General features: G+C 43.3%; 1 protein-coding gene across 3 annotated transcripts in view; it reads left to right on the top strand.

The window, feature by feature from the left end:
* The window catches only part of UNC80 (unc-80 homolog, NALCN channel complex subunit), a gene marked incomplete at its 5' end in the record, with an annotated part of 130,324 nt that overhangs the window by 94,651 nt on the left and 20,237 nt on the right, over positions 1-15,436 (top strand). For all 3 annotated transcript variants that reach the window (XM_082055065.1, XM_082055063.1, XM_082055064.1), the window contains 9 exons: positions 233-403; positions 619-711; positions 2,914-2,949; positions 3,360-3,578; positions 7,221-7,421; positions 9,783-9,906; positions 12,237-12,362; positions 14,220-14,343; positions 15,067-15,273. In XM_082055065.1, the coding sequence (XP_081911191.1) occupies positions 233-403; positions 619-711; positions 2,914-2,949; positions 3,360-3,578; positions 7,221-7,421; positions 9,783-9,906; positions 12,237-12,362; positions 14,220-14,343; positions 15,067-15,273 (1,301 nt within the window). The remainder of the gene's footprint in view (positions 1-232; positions 404-618; positions 712-2,913; positions 2,950-3,359; positions 3,579-7,220; positions 7,422-9,782; positions 9,907-12,236; positions 12,363-14,219; positions 14,344-15,066; positions 15,274-15,436) is intronic.

Raw genomic sequence — 15,436 nt, 5'->3', positions numbered from 1 at the left:
CAGAATTCTGCGTTGTTTTTATTATCATTGTTTCGCGTATCAGCTAATTTTCTTTCTGATGTCCCTGATCCAAGAGTTTCTTCGGCCCAGGACTGCTTATCTAGTGAGAAGCAACAAAATCATAAGGCTAGTGAGAGATCCAGGGGTCTTCAGATAGAAACTTAAGCCTTCATCTGACGTGAGTTTCAGGATTGACAAAATAAAACAGACCCAATATTGGTTATTTTTCCAGCCTCCAGATGCTGATGGTCCTGGAAGCACTGGTTCCCTGTTACTTGCAGAAACTGAAACGACAAACCTCTCAAGCGGAGACTGCGACAGCAGCTCGGGAGGAGATCGCTGCTATGGCTGCTCTTGCCACCTCTTTGCAGGCCCTCTTGTACAGTGTAGAAGTTCTCACCAGGTAATCGCATGGCTCAAAGGTCTGAGCCTGCGTTTGGTTATCAGTGTGAGGAGGGGGAATGCACAGAAGGTCATCACGATATGCAGCGAAGCTTGAATAATGGTTGAGTTCTAGACATGGTAAAATTAGTGCCAAATCTCACCAGATCACAAGCAGAATTTCAGTGCATTTGTTAGATTTAGTCTTTAATGTGCTATTTACCTTCCCTTTGCCAGGCCTATGACAGCCCCACAGATGAGTCGATGTGACCAAGGCCATAAAGGGACCACAGCAGCAAACCACACCATGTCAGCAGGTGTTAACACCAGGTAAGTCACTGGTGGGCTTTTCTTTCTTTCTTATTTTTCTGAAGAGTTGTTGTTTTGTTTTTTTTAAAATTTTCGAGTAAGGTAACACCTCATTGCTCAGGGTGCTTAGAGAGCTGAGGAAGTGCTCTGAGTTCTGTGAACGAAAATAGTCAGATAAAAAGAGCACATAGCCCAGGGCTGCATTTCTGACAATAACCAAAATCCACAAGACTAAAATTTCTAGTATTGTGAAATCAGGTGACTAAATAGAAGACCAAGAATATCAAAATGGAAGATACCGATCCTAAATGTCTTTTTTCTCTGTTTTTCTTTTCACACTCTAGCAGTATACTGACAAAGTAGCTATGTCCATCAGTCCTCTGCTTTGTTTCCTTCTGAGTCCACTGTCAAAGGGACAACTGGGCAGAGCACACCTAGACAGCAGAAGGGTCAGATCCTTCTGGCCTTGTTCTGACAGACTGAACAACAGTATGAGCTCCAACTGCATGTCAGTTGAGACTTGCAGAGACTGGCATCTCCTCTAGTTTTCTTCCCTTTCCAGTTTCCTTTAGCTTTTCCTACAGTCTATCACCTTTACATCCACATTGGTCTGGAGGGTTTTTTTGATATTTTTTCAGTTATAGATAGCAAAGGAGTGCATAGCAGAGAATTTGAAAGTGAAGAATGTCTGGGAATATTTTTGTCCTTCTTAAAACAAAACAAAACAAACCCCACAAACAAAAACACACCAAAAAAAACCCTTCACAAAGAAGAGGGAAATAAGGAAGGAAATGGCACCAGCAGATGGTAATACTGCACCTTGGCCATATTGACCATACCAGTTACATTGCTGCAAATTAGACAAGGCCACTGGACAATTTAGTCAGTCACAGAGCAAAGACTTAAGAAATCTCGTTACAAAGTTCACCCACAAGCATTTGGGATTAAGAAGGTTTTCTTTGCAATACTGGTTACTCTTCTGGGCAGCCCTGCCTTCTCCCAGCCAGGTTATGCCTTACTGCTTAAAATCTGAATGTTTGTGCTGACCTGGAAAGGGAATTCTCCCCTAGCACAAGCTGGAGTAGCTGCTTTTCCAGAGCAGAGTGTTTCCTCTAGATTTCTCTTTTGTCTGTAACACCCAATAGCAAGTCTGCGCACAGCCAATGGTCTAGTACAATACTGTGTAGGACTGTAAACTACCAACACCCTTCTGGCAAAACATGCTTTCCAAGTTATTCCCTGTCTTCTTTTGTACTGAAGGGAGATAGAAATCACTCTCTGCATGGATCATCAAAGGGCTATTATGCCTATTTATAGATGCGTATTGTACACATCTTGGTTGGAAACTCCTGCATCAGTCTGTTATACTTTAAGATCAATTCAGGCATGGATGAAACACAACTTTGACTTTCAATCCCAGATTTGAGAAGCAGATAAACCCCTTCACGCTCAAGTCTGAAGTGTATTTATGCCATTTACTTCCATTGCAAGATTGCCCAGTGTAAGGAAAATAAGGTGTAATGGAAAGAAGTGCTTTATTATTTGTCTGCTGATTTTGGAGAGCAGTTAATACACATCTGCTGACAGGCAATGCAGAGACTCCTGATGCTGTGTGACTCAGCTTGGTTTACATTTTCAGATCTTTCTGATTATCAAACATTTAGTCTCCAATCCAAAATATTTTTGCACTGCTCCAGGTTTCCTGCCTTTATTTCTTCTGTTGTGTTACCATTGCAACAGACATCTGCTAGCAACAGCAGGAGTCTCATGATGGTAGAATGCTCACTGTTCCAGCCTTGGACATGTTGGCCAAGCGGTGCAGGGTTTGTTAATGCTTTGTCAATGAGAAGTGGCAAGAAAAAAGTACAATAAAGCAAAAAAACACACAGAGGTCAGCTCTGGCTTCATGAAACAGACCAAGCACTGGGGTGAAAATCGGCTAGAGAAATTGCTTGGAAAAGGGCTGTGGTTCTTAAGCTTGAATTTTTCCTTTCATAACAAGGGCAATAGCTATAGGAACCTGTTGTTTGCTGCCAGTTGGCAGGTAAAGGCTATTCAATGTGATGACTAATGAGGTGTAGCCATTTTTCCAGTGACACAAGATACCATCCTGCCCATGGTGAGTATACCTCTGGGCTGCAGCAGTTTCACGTTCTTTCAGAAAGGCACAGTTTAGGCACTACTAAGTTGCTGTTTACAACTGCGTTGTTTCTGTTTTTCCAGGTACCCAGAACAGGGAGCCAAACTGCACTTTATCAGGTATGGTAAAATATTCACCCAGTCTTCCCTGACATGTGATGAACTGTTCCCCAGCAGTTTCCATGTAGACTGAGTCCCACCCACTGTTGCAATGACGAGCAGCCTTTCTTCAGGGGAGGGTCATGAAGGATGGTTCATGTAGAAATTTACATTTTTAACAAGACTTTGCAGATCATAATTTCCTTTTTATTTTTTAATTGCAGATGAAACTATCTATCTTTTCAATTGCAGCAGAAAGCATCTGTTGCAAAAAAATAAAATAAAATAAAATAAAATAAAATAAAATAAAATAAAATAAAATAAAATAAAATAAAATAAAATAAAATAAAATAAAATAGGTGGTTGTAATCCATCCTTGCTGTTCCACTGCATATAACATTTCCCACTTTTACTCATTTCACATTCTCTAGGGAGAACCTTCACCTACTGGAGGAGGGCCAGGGTCTTCCCCGAGAGGAGCTGGATGAACGAATTGCCAGAGAGGAGTTCAGGAGACCACGGGAGTCACTGCTGAATATCTGCACAGAGTTTTACAAGCACTGTGGTCCAAGGCTGAAGATTCTGCAGAATCTGGCTGGTGAGCCCCGAGTGACTTCTCTGGAGCTACTGGATGTAAAGTCCCACATGAGGTATTCCACAGGCATTTTTCACTTGTCATTTCAGGGGGATTTCTTTCTTTTAGCTCTTGATTTTTATAAGGGCAGACGGAATCACTTTTTGGTAGTGTAGTAGCATGTTGCTGTCTGAAACATGCAGAGCTTGTTTCGGATGTTCCTCAGATTGTACCTGATGTGCTTGCGTATAAGGAAGGTTTCATATGCTCTCCTCCGGTCTCATTCAGACCCCCATCTCTAGGGGATAAAATGCCTCCGTGGAAGCCCACCTGATACATCAGAATAATTTGCCATAAGGAGCAGAGCCTCTGCAAGGCAAGGGGTGAGGAAGCTGCCTAGCTGTCTGAATACGAACTTTATCCTCTCCTGTGACACCGTGTGTCAGAACCAGCTGCTAACAAGCAAGAAAGGCAGAGCAACCACTGCACTGTATTGCAGAAATGCCTGAGATATGGAGGAGGATGGGGCAGAAGGCATTTACAGGACCACCACCTTGGAGTGTGATCCAGCAGGTGCACAAATCTTTTGTTAAGGTGCAGCACTGAGTTCAGCTTGCTGGTTGGGTGTTCGCTGCAAACCTTTTAATGCAGCGCTGAGCTAGAAGAAGTTGAGGGTAGGGATTTTTAAGCACTTTACATCTGATTCCCTCCTCTGTGTTTGCTGTTCACAGTAAACACAAAGGAGCCTTACTGGGAAGTTTGTCCTGATAACAAAAACCGGGACAAGAGGGAATGGACCTGATTCTGTTGTCAGTTTTTCATTCATTTTCAGGGGAAACCCCTTTCTCACATGGTATTCCCTCAGGAAAAATGAACTCATTAGAATTGTTTCATGGTAAGTTGTGTCTCAATTAAAACAACACGGATACTCTCTGAGTGAGCTAGTTAGCATTGTTCTGAGTGGCACTTGTCAGAAGGAAAATTTGGATTAATATGAGATGGTCTTAGTGTATCCCTTGTCAGGGTGTCACAGCAAGACAGCTATCTGAATTCTTTTATGAGACAGAGAAATACTTCAAGATTGTTCTTTGAATACAGAATAGCTAAATAGCAAGAGGCATTTTTTATGACCTAAGACAAATAGTGCTCAGTAGGGTATTAAATAGGAAATATAGCAAAGATATCTTAAGGTGTTTGGGGCTGGCCTCAAAAGTGGATCGGAACACCTTAACAGTGATTTACATTGCTCCCTGAACGCCAAGAGGCCATTCTGACTGTGAATTATTCCTCTCTTTGAGTGCTATACTTTTTTCCTCAGAAATACCCGGTAAAGGAAGATGAAGGGTGACAGATCCCAGCATTGCACTGAACCAGCTCTACTGCTGCGCCTGGACCAAGGAAAACCCTCTAAAAGCTCTTTTACCTTTTACGTGCATACTCTGAAAAAAATGGCGAAGCCCCTTACCTGGCACATTCTGTCACAAGTAGAAATCTTTGGATTCAGTCTCTCCCTATAGGACACAAAATTGTGTTTGACATTAATTTAGGTCTTGTTTAACAAATCACCTGAATTCCTTTGGGAGTTTAATCTTAATCTTATGTTAGAAACAAAGGTGAGATTCTCAGGACAGATTATGTCCTTGGTTAGACATGTTGGGGTTTTTTAATTAATCCAATGGGAGTGAGGAACATGTGTCTCCTGAATGAACTTTATTTAGTGCTGTAAAGTAAGGTGCTTGCTTCTTTTTACTATCCCAGTCTTAGATTTGTATGTAACACAAGGATGCTCTAGTTTACTACCCAGAAGTATTTGCAGTTTAACAGTAGTGTGGGAACTTAATTTTTATACATTTTTATATTCCAGAGTAGATGATTTTAATTGTTCTTAAACTATTTTATAACGTATCACTCTCTCAAAGTACAAGTTTGACAAACTTAAATCCATACATACAGAAGGTGTCAGTGGTATATTTTCAGCAAAGATACTTTACTGTGAGAAGATTTCTGTGAAATAGAGTGCAAGTACACAGTAGTAACTGACACATGCTGCATTTTTTTAAAGAAATAATGTCTTCCATGGTCAAAGGTTACAGCAGTAAAACTAAGGGACTGCTCTGCAGAAGATAATGCTAGAAATAACTGCTTTATTGGGGTTGGAACCTGAATTGCTTTATCACAGTTAGCCCTAAACAAAAGGGAACATCATCTTGATTCTTACGTCAATTCATTTCATGAGTATCAGTGAAATGACTGACAGGATTTAACCGCTGTAGGAAAAAAAAACTTAGTTCTAAGTAGAGAGCAGATTTAACAGAATGTGATGTGACAGCTGTGGTCTAGAGAGGCTGACAGATGCCATTTCAGAGACTTCAGAAAACAAGATAATATGCTGGTTGCTTCAGACAGGATTCATCTCACCCAGTTCTAGCCATTTAAAAGTTAAATGTTTAGTCTGCAAAGTTATAAAGGTCTTTTTGGACCCAATGAAAAAGGAGAGGCTCACACAGTGAGCTGTTTATCCCAGTATTTCAGGAAGATAAGAATTTCCCTGGTTGCTTATTTCTGCATGAACGGAGCTGAAAGATTAATTGAGGTTGACATCTCAAGTTGGATGAGATGGATCTCACACTTCATAATGCATAAGAAGGTTTTCATATACCATTATGTGCCACTGATATTGTATTGCCAGAAAGAAGCATAATTGTATGATAATTAAACTTCAGAGTGTTTAAGAAAACAGAAAGATAGTAGAACAAAGTAGTGGTTAAAAGTAATAATGAAGAAATACTGGATAAAGAAACACTTTTATAGCACTTTTGATTAATCTGAGGAACTTGTTGCCCTTGATATTGCTAAGTAGATTTTAAAGATAATAGAAATATATTCCATTAGTTGAAGGCATTTCAGAAGCCCCCACAATATGAATAGGATTGTATTGTAATCATCCCCTACAAAGTCTATTGATGTTTCAGGAAGTACACAGGTTTCTGTCCCTTTTATTAGGAGATATAGCTTTATTACTTGTCTTTGCCTAGCACAAGTATTCAAGTATTTCAGTAGGTCATTGTCAAACGGCAAATGTAAGTTAAATGTTGCCATGGTATTTCACAGTCAATACAGAAAATGCCACTGGTGAGGCCATATGGGAGGGTTAGAAGAAGCAGCAGCAACACAATCTGTAGAAGTGTTGGGAGAAACAAATCAAAGCTGCAAGGAGTAATCATCCAAAGCACATGTTGTGTAAACCTGCAGGATGGCACATTATTTTTTAAATTTAGCACCTGAAAATTGCACAGTGAGACCTCTTGAAGTGATGACACTGAAAAACAAGCACAAAAACAAACCAAATCACTCATTAGTTGACATACAGGGGATGTCAGGCCTGTTTGCAATGTTGTCATCTTAGTAACAGCTTGGGTACTTTGTTTTTAGCTACACAAACTGTGATTCCTCATGTTCCTTTGGTGCATTTAATATCAATGTAAAAATATTCTTAAGATCATTCACATGTACATAAATATAGACAGTGATTTCAGCAAAATAATTTTAACAAACCAGGAACTGTAGTATCGGGTCTAAGAGTTTAAATATCAGCACATTTGACTTTTGCATCTTTTTCTTTTTACTAGGCTACTGAAGATTTAACTGTTAATTCATTGGCATGTGTGGAGAATTGCAAGTTGCATTTGATTTTCCTCCTAACAAACCCTGGTTTTAGATTGGCAGAAATCGCACATTCCCTGCTGAAACTGGCACCTTATGACACGCAGACGATGGAAAGCCGAGGTCTCCGGCGCTACATCATGGAGATGCTGCCCATCACTGACTGGACAGCTGAGGCGGTGAGACCTGCCCTTATCCTCATCTTAAAGAGACTGGACCGTATGTTCAATAAAATTCACAAGATGCCTACTTTGAGGTGAGCAGGTATAATGGAACCACTCTGGGGTCCGTTTCTGATGTTTCGAGCCTTGAAGTGTGGGTATGTCATCTAATTAAAACTGTCATGTTGATGTGAACCTTTACGACATATGAGAAAATGAACAGATGTTTTTTATTTCAGTAAGTGTGCATTTATGTTGACATATTTGTTGTGTCTTTTGGTAGCAAAAGAAGAAATGCATAGTTATTAAGAACTACAGAGACAACCTCCAGAAATCACATTTTTCTTTCTCCAAAACAAGTCTTCAGATTTGTACCATCTCACTACCCTCTTTATTTATTTAAGTTGTGAGGCGAGGAGATTAATTTCATTTTTTAACAGAAAGTTAAACTGTAGCAAGAGTATTTCTAGCATGCCTTCTCAGGAAAACACAGTCATGTTCTCTGTGAAGTTAAAAATAGTTTGGAGCTATGCAGCAGCTTCTGAATGCTCCTTAGTAAAGGGAACAGAATTGCATCAATTAAGTCTAGTCAGCGGCTAGTGAAAGCCTGGTGCATCACATAGGATCATTGTGGTACAGGCTTTGACAACTTCAAGAAATATTCAATATGAAGCATTCCTGCCTCAGAGGCAGTGATAGAAATCCAGTCTGGATAGTACAAAATCTCAGCCCTGTGGATTGTCCAGTGATTTAAGTAAAAAGGGTCATGGGTGTCAGTCACTGTCATGGGCATATGTCCTCGACTGCTGGAGTCACTCACTTGGTTGGCAGTTTTAGCTGAGAAGCCAAATTATGTTAGAGAACTTCAAAACTTAGGACACAGACACAAAGCTTTAGGTCCCAATGGGAATTGTATGTACCCAACTAAGATGGAGCAAATAACAGGGAGGTGATCTCTTCTTTCTGGCATCACTGTCTGTCACTTTCCTTTGGCTAACAGTTTGCATTAAGAAACTCCTACCCGTGTAGGGAATTTAGAGGCAGAAATTTTGTGCTTCTCCTTCCTGCTGGTTTGATTCTTTGCCATGTCTTGCCTGCTTCTCGCTTATTCTTTCTTTTCTTGCTCATACTTTCTTCTGCCTCAAAGGCAGCTTAGGGGTCTTCCTGTTCCTGAAGATCTTTCCTGTTTGTGTAAGCTGAATGAATGCTCATAAGTAAAAATTCTCTTCATATTCCCTCTGTCTGTGCCTGTACTTATGCCTGGCTGAAATTGCTCTTCCATACACAAAGGGACAGAGACAGCAAAGCCACTGGACCAAATACAGCAAGTATATTAAAGTGTCACTGGGCCAAGAAGTTTCTTAGAGATGGGGCTGGGTGCCAGACCCCAGGGGCCATCCAGTGGGGTACTCACATCAGAGTCTTATATGCTGCCTCCTGTGGGCACCCCACTCCAAACACACTGTCTGATGGGAGTAGTATATGTGTAAGAACAAGTACAAACTACTGTTCTGGAGATCTGGGAACAGTGGATGCTGAAATATTAAATGTATGTTGGTCTGTATAAGAACTTACATAGTGAACACTTGATTCCCCAGTAGGGGAGCTTGATTAGGATATCGTTTAGTCTTGAGCTAACAAGTTATGCAAGCCTTGCCTTTCTGTTCTCATAAGCCAGATGTTGATTCAAGAACTATAGTTACTCCAGAGAGTCAGGCCCTGAGATGAAGGGTGTGAAGCATTTTGATGTTACCTGTGCTGTGTCTGCTTATGATTAGGAAGGACTCCACTCAGCATCTGTCACAAGCCTTAAAAGCTGCTTTGCAGAAAAAAAGCAAAGTGTCAGGGAAGAAAGGATCCTGGAATGAAGGACTTTGGCACTGGTAAAGAATGAATCAGCCCTCCTGCCCAGGATGGGGAAGGTAAAGGTTGCACTGCTGGGCCAGTTTACATTTAGGACAGGCTGTGTTGAGGACTCACACTGGCAGAGCAGACTGGGCTGCACAGTGCCTTATGGAGGGCACTCACAGCTGATGGGTTTGCTCCTTTCAGCGAGCACATCCACCGGAGATGTAGGGGTGGCTCTCAGCTGGCAGCATGGCACAGCAGACCTTACCCCACACAGGCAGACCCAAGACAGTGGTCTGCTGGCTCCCTTTCATCCACTGGCTGCCGGAGGATGTGTTAGGGTGCAGAGCACAGCTCATCCGCCGTTACCGTTGTCAGGGAGTTTGTGTCACTGGAGCAGACCCCTCCGCTACGTTTCTCATCTCTCTCAAATGCCCGGTGTGCTCTGTGGCTCTGTGCTTTTCCTGAGCTGCGCACTTTGTGCTCATCTTGGACGTCGTCGCTGTCTGAACTGTTTCCTCTGTGGGCGTCAGTGTGTGTCGGTCGCCATGTTTGCGAGGCGGGGGGCAGGCGGCCGGCGGCTAACGGCACCTACTGTTGTATTGCAGGCGCCAGGTTGAGTGGGAGCCTGCCAGCAATTTGATTGAAGGGGTTTGTTTGACACTTCAGAGGCAGCCAATCATATCCTTCCTGCCTCACCTTAGGTCTCTGATCAATGTCTGTGTCAATCTGGTGAGTAGCCCAGCGGCAATCCCGTGAACCTTTGCTAAACCTCCCCCTGCTGTTGACTTCTCTGGACAGAAGATGACAGTCCATTCCTATTTCCATCATTATGCTTGTCCCCCTTACTCCTGGCAAGGGGACTTTGCAAGTGACACCAGAGACAGCAAGGTTCATTTTTGAAGTGGTGCATGGGGAGATGCAGTGGCCGGTAGCGGTGGTCAAGTGATTTATTTCCATTGCTTCCCACGCACCACTTTGAAGATCCGCCTTCGCCAGATTGAGCTGAGAGTTGAGGGCTGCAAGTTGGAGAGTGGGGTGGTGGAGACTGCACACACCTGGGAGAGACCGGGAGAGGGCGGCACTGGGGATACCTACCGTCTCCAGTGGGGAGGGACCCTGATGGCTCTGTCAGAGGCCACCAGGTGTTGGCTAGTTAGAAGCATTTACATGGGTGGATTCACCCCACTGTTTGCAATGTCCCTGGCTTGATCTAGTAAAGGTTTGCACTGTACAATGTTCAAATCCCACTCTTAGTAGGATTTATGCTCCTAAGTGTGTTACAACAGAGAGGTGATGCTGATGGAGCCTGTCTGGTCATTCAGTGATTGTAGTGTTTCTGCAGCTGTTATACTGGCAGCAAACCCTCAATTTGGTATCAGTGTAACTCCAGCCATTTGGACAAAAATGCATGCTTACATTCCGTGTGGAAAAAATACAAATAAAGGGGGAAAGGCTGCACTAGCATTTTTATTGTTATTGGGGTTTATAACATAGTCTCCTTAGAACGTGAATGTTGTAACTTTTTCCAGCAGTTACAAAACAAACTCTCAGGGTTCACCAGTGCCCTGAGGGGCTTAAAACAGTGATCATCAGCTAAAAGACAATATCTGTTTTTGCCAGGCTCCCATCCTTTAAGTCCATTCAGCACTCATCTCTGCAAGGGCAGGATAGCTCCAGCCTGTCAGAGTCCATAAGACTTTTTCCTTGTTCAAGCAGAGGTAGCTACTTGGAGGTGCCACAAATTTGGGCCTTCAAACTGCTTAGGCTTGCTCCATGGGGAGGCTGCTACAGAGTTAGCTCAAATACAAGTTTAGAATGGATTTGCAGTTTGGCAAGCAGGCATGGTAGAGTGAATCAGGCCAGCAAGCTCTCCAAAGGGCCTGCATTAACCATCAGAGAGTGCTCTAAAAATATTGCAGAATAATAATAGCAGAAAGCTCTGCAGTGTTGAAGTGCAGTCATAATGCTTACATTCAGCTGGCTGGGACCCTTAGAGACAGCTACCAGGAGTTGTACTCTTACTGTTAAGAGTATTTTACCTTTAGCTGTCAGAACTAGGGCCACTGTGAGCTGTGGGAGCAGCCCTGACTACATGCTGTATCATGTGTAGACCAGTTGCATCACTAAACCCAAAAAGAGATTAGCAAAGAAGGCAAGGAAATGTCTAAATTATAATCCCTAGTGATATAAAGAACGGGCTCCGCCTCTTCCCCTTCTAAATTGTCCTTTGGTTTTCTGGCAGAAAACTGGTTGCCGCCTTTTTCCCCAGGATGAATTTGGAAAACAAAAAAAAGTGCATTCCTCTCCCCTAAGCTTAGGCATCTGCCAGGTAGCTTCTGGCTGTTCCCGTCATCTAGATGTGTCTAGTCATGGACAGAAACAGGCATATGTGGGCCTGTGATTGAATTACTTCTGAGGGACACATCCAAAACAGTTCAAGTAACACCCCCCTAGAAGTGCTATTTTATTTTGCTGATATTCCAAGCAGTTCCAGACAACCAGGTCACATGCAGGTGACTCTGCTTCAGACATCTGGGATCAGGTGAGATGAATCAGATTTAGACTTCCTAAGAATAGACTGTGTTTGAGAGGAATCTGAACATTGTACAAAACCCGTCTTGGGTCAGACTTAGGACATTATTTTTCAAGTAGATCAGCAAGAGAAGGGAAAAGATGTCCAGTTTCAATGCAGACTTTTTGCTTTGATTACATATTTTTATTTGTTACAGTCGTTACATGACATATCCTCCAACTCAACTGTTCCACTAGTCCAGTGCTGGTCATTCAGGGCTGGTACTGGGTACATTTATAAATGTACCGGGTTACCTGTGCACTCCTCCCATCCTTGCTGGTTCCCTCTTTTGCCCTCCCTTTCCCTGCTAGAACTCCTCCTCACTGGCTCCAGCTCCCACAAGGGCCACTGAGGGGGCTGGTTCTCCTAGATCCACCCCAACTCAGTGCTCGATGGAAGGTGCCTCCATTTCACTTACGTTGGAGGATATGGCATGGATGAAACTGTAAGTAGTCAGTTGTGGTGATGTGCTCTGTTTGTATTGCAGGTGATGGGAGTGGTAGGACCCTCCAGTGTGGCTGACGGATTACCCCTTCTTCATCTCAGCCCTTATCTCTCGCCACCTCTGCCCTTCAGCACAGCTGTTGTCCGGCTTGTAGCATTGCAGATACAGGTGTGTCTGCCCTGGCCGGTGGCCAGGCCTGTTGTAGCTTCTGGTTGAGACACCAACTCATGGGTGCTCTGTTTTCTTTCTGCAAAAGCTGGGCAAAAACTGTGGAACACACACCAAAAATGAAAGAGAAGCAACATGTAAATTCTCCCTTCTCTTTGAAGGCTTGAACTGAGCTCAAAATCCAGCTGTTGGGGCCAAGTCCACAGCAAGCATCTATCAGCTTAACACTGCCATTGAAGTCCAGGGTGTTTGTCTGATTGATGCTGTTGAAGGCTCCGACAAGCACGTTAGGGTTCTCTGCAGGATCCAAGGAGTTGGCATAAGTCTCCGGCCACAGGGAGAGGGGCTCTGGCTTGGGTCACGTCCATGCAACCCTACCTCTTCCTGTGGGACCATGAGTGCAACTGAGAGTGGAGTTTGTGCTCTTCTGCTCTTACCTGAGCTTGTCACAATGTGCCAGCTCAAAAAAGCAGGGCAACTTGGCTTTTCAGCTGCTGACTCAATAGCTTCCTTGTTGTCCAGAATTAAGAAAAACATCCTGGACTTTTTGGATAATTTTATCACTATTCCTTTCTCATAGCAGTGCCATAACTATTACAGAGTATTTCTGCCTCTGTATCCCTTTCTCTCCCCATTGGCATTAAATCAGACAGAATGGTGACCGAAGAATGGAGAAATTTCTTAATCTAGTGCCAACTTGCATTTTTAAACATGCATTGACACGTCCAGATGAATACTTCAGCAGCTATTTCTGAGCAGCAGGGCAGCTTGGGAAGGAAGGCTTATCGGGACCGAAATACACTGCTGTCCCTCAGAGCACATGGCACAAAAGTACTTTTTGGTACTAACTGACACAGAAAGGACAGATTTCTTCCAGCTCTGAGGTAATGGTTCTTTCATCAAAGACAAAAAAAGAGGCCACCTTCACCTTCCCTGAAATATTTTCTCTTTTTTGAAACCAGAGATCAAAATAATAATTTTTTTACATGTATTGGGAGTTTTTACTTTTGTTATCCTCTTGTCTCTGTTCACTAATTCATGGGCTTTAAATGTAACGAAAACCAAACATCAGAAAAACACATAGTAGTCATAATTCCTAATACTTCCAGCAGCATATGAAACAGAAGTACTTCACACCCCAACAGAAAACATCTGGAATTTCTCAGGCCGGGTCTGCAAGTTTGAGGGTTTGGAAGGTTCAGTTGCATTTCACAGCCAAGTCTGGAGCAACTGGGAAGCTGCAAATGAGCAGAGGTTCCAGTAACAGTCATTTGTGTTATCTCCTCTAAAGAAGATGAAAAAACTTTCAATTTAGCTTCACTATGCACCGAGAAGTAAATGCAGATTTTGTTTATTTTTTCAGAACTTCATTCTTTGCGTTAGGGAGGATAATTGAGCAGCACAAAGTGATGGAGAACAAAAACCGTGCTCGGAAATAACCTCCGTGTTGGGACAGTGGAATATTTAGGTTATATCACTCATGCAATTTCCTCCATTCTTTTTTTATTCCACATGGACTAGGTCAGATCCTGATGCCATTCACAGCAGTGCAGAGTTTAGGACTAACACTCAGGTGACTCCTGTGGGATACATCTGATTTTGTTAATGATATCTGTGAGTTAGGGATCTAGGCTTCTTGCATCTTGGCTATGACAAGAGCAGGTGACACCTATGTTACTCTGTGAATTCCTTTTACCCCTGACTAAGTGGTCTCAGGGCTCCTAATTCAATCAGGTCATCAATGCTGGCATGGTACTGTGTAAACAGGGTGCCCAGGGGACCATCATTCCCTGCAGTAACTTGTATGCGTGATCTGATGATGAAATCGTTTAATCCTTTCTTATTATTACTGCACAGGCTTTGAAAGAAGATTTCCCCCTAAGCCATGTCGTCTCCCCATTCACCAATCAGGAAAGAAGGGAAGGAATGCTTTTAAACCTACTGATTCCATTTGTGCTCACAGTAGGATCTGGAAGCAAAGGTCTGACTAATTTAACAAAAATAATTTTTCTCCCCCTTTTCTGACAACTGATGTTTGTGCTTTCCCTGCTTTCTGTTGATTTTTATATTTTAATTTTGTTTTCTTTCACTGGCAGTGTGTCAGCTAAGTGCCCTTTGGGTCCAAGACTGAAAAGAGCCCCACTAGGAGAAGTTGTTTTTTCTCTTTGTTTCAGCTGTGCCGTGGTTCTTGAGTCAGGTCTGACACAGATGTGCTCCTTCATTTGAAACTGGAGGGCAGAGCAGGACAAATGTGTTGTAGCAGAAGCCACAGAGGGGAGCAGAGGTCACAGAAATTGTGTGCCCCTGTGGATCACAGTCTGTCCAATCCATGCCACTTTGTCTGGCACAAGTCCTGCTCCTGGCTTTCTTCTATAGACGGTGATCACTGGTAAATCCCTAAATGAAAGAAAAGAGTAGAGGGAGAAGGGAATCTCAAAAGTGACCGAGATAATGAGACTACCGAACGGGACATTTCTTTGTGCGGTGTAGCTCTGTGTTGGCGCCTGTTTGTATTGGTGTTAAAATAAACTTTGCCTTTGCTTGCAGGAGGAGAACCAGCATAACAAGGTGTGGGGGACGGAGTTTTGGCTTAGGGGACGTTTGAAATTGCACCCCTTTTTGGAACTGAACAGGGTCTGGATCTTTTGAGTGTCTTTGATGGAACGTAGCCTGATCTTTCTCTCTTTCTCCCAACACACCTCAGACAGCCCTTGGCTGGAGCAGCCTGAGGTCCTGCTGCTGCTCCAGACCGTTATCAATATCCTCCTGCCACCTCGCATCATCAGCACTTCCCGCAGCAAGAATTTCATGCTGGAGAGCTCCCCAGCCCACTGCTCCACCCCAGGGGATGCGGGGAAGGACCTGCGACGGGAAGGGCTGGCAGAGTCCACCAGCCAGGCTGCCTACCTGGGTGAGTGATGGCTTCTGCTCACTGCTGACAAGAGGCAGGTAAAACGGAGCGTTCAAGACTATAGACAGCATCAAAGAAAACCATCTCAGGTGGGCGCTGAGCTCTTTAGAGCTGCTTTAGGTCTTCTCCCGAACAAGGGGCCAGGCCAGACCGTGAAGCCAGG

Source organism: Streptopelia decaocto (genome assembly GCF_964273445.1).
Source record: "Streptopelia decaocto genome assembly, chromosome: 6".
In the NCBI taxonomy this organism is placed as follows: domain Eukaryota; kingdom Metazoa; phylum Chordata; class Aves; order Columbiformes; family Columbidae; genus Streptopelia; species Streptopelia decaocto.
The sequence above is the reverse complement of the archived record's forward strand: the minus strand, read 5'-3'. Positions and strand labels throughout refer to the sequence as shown.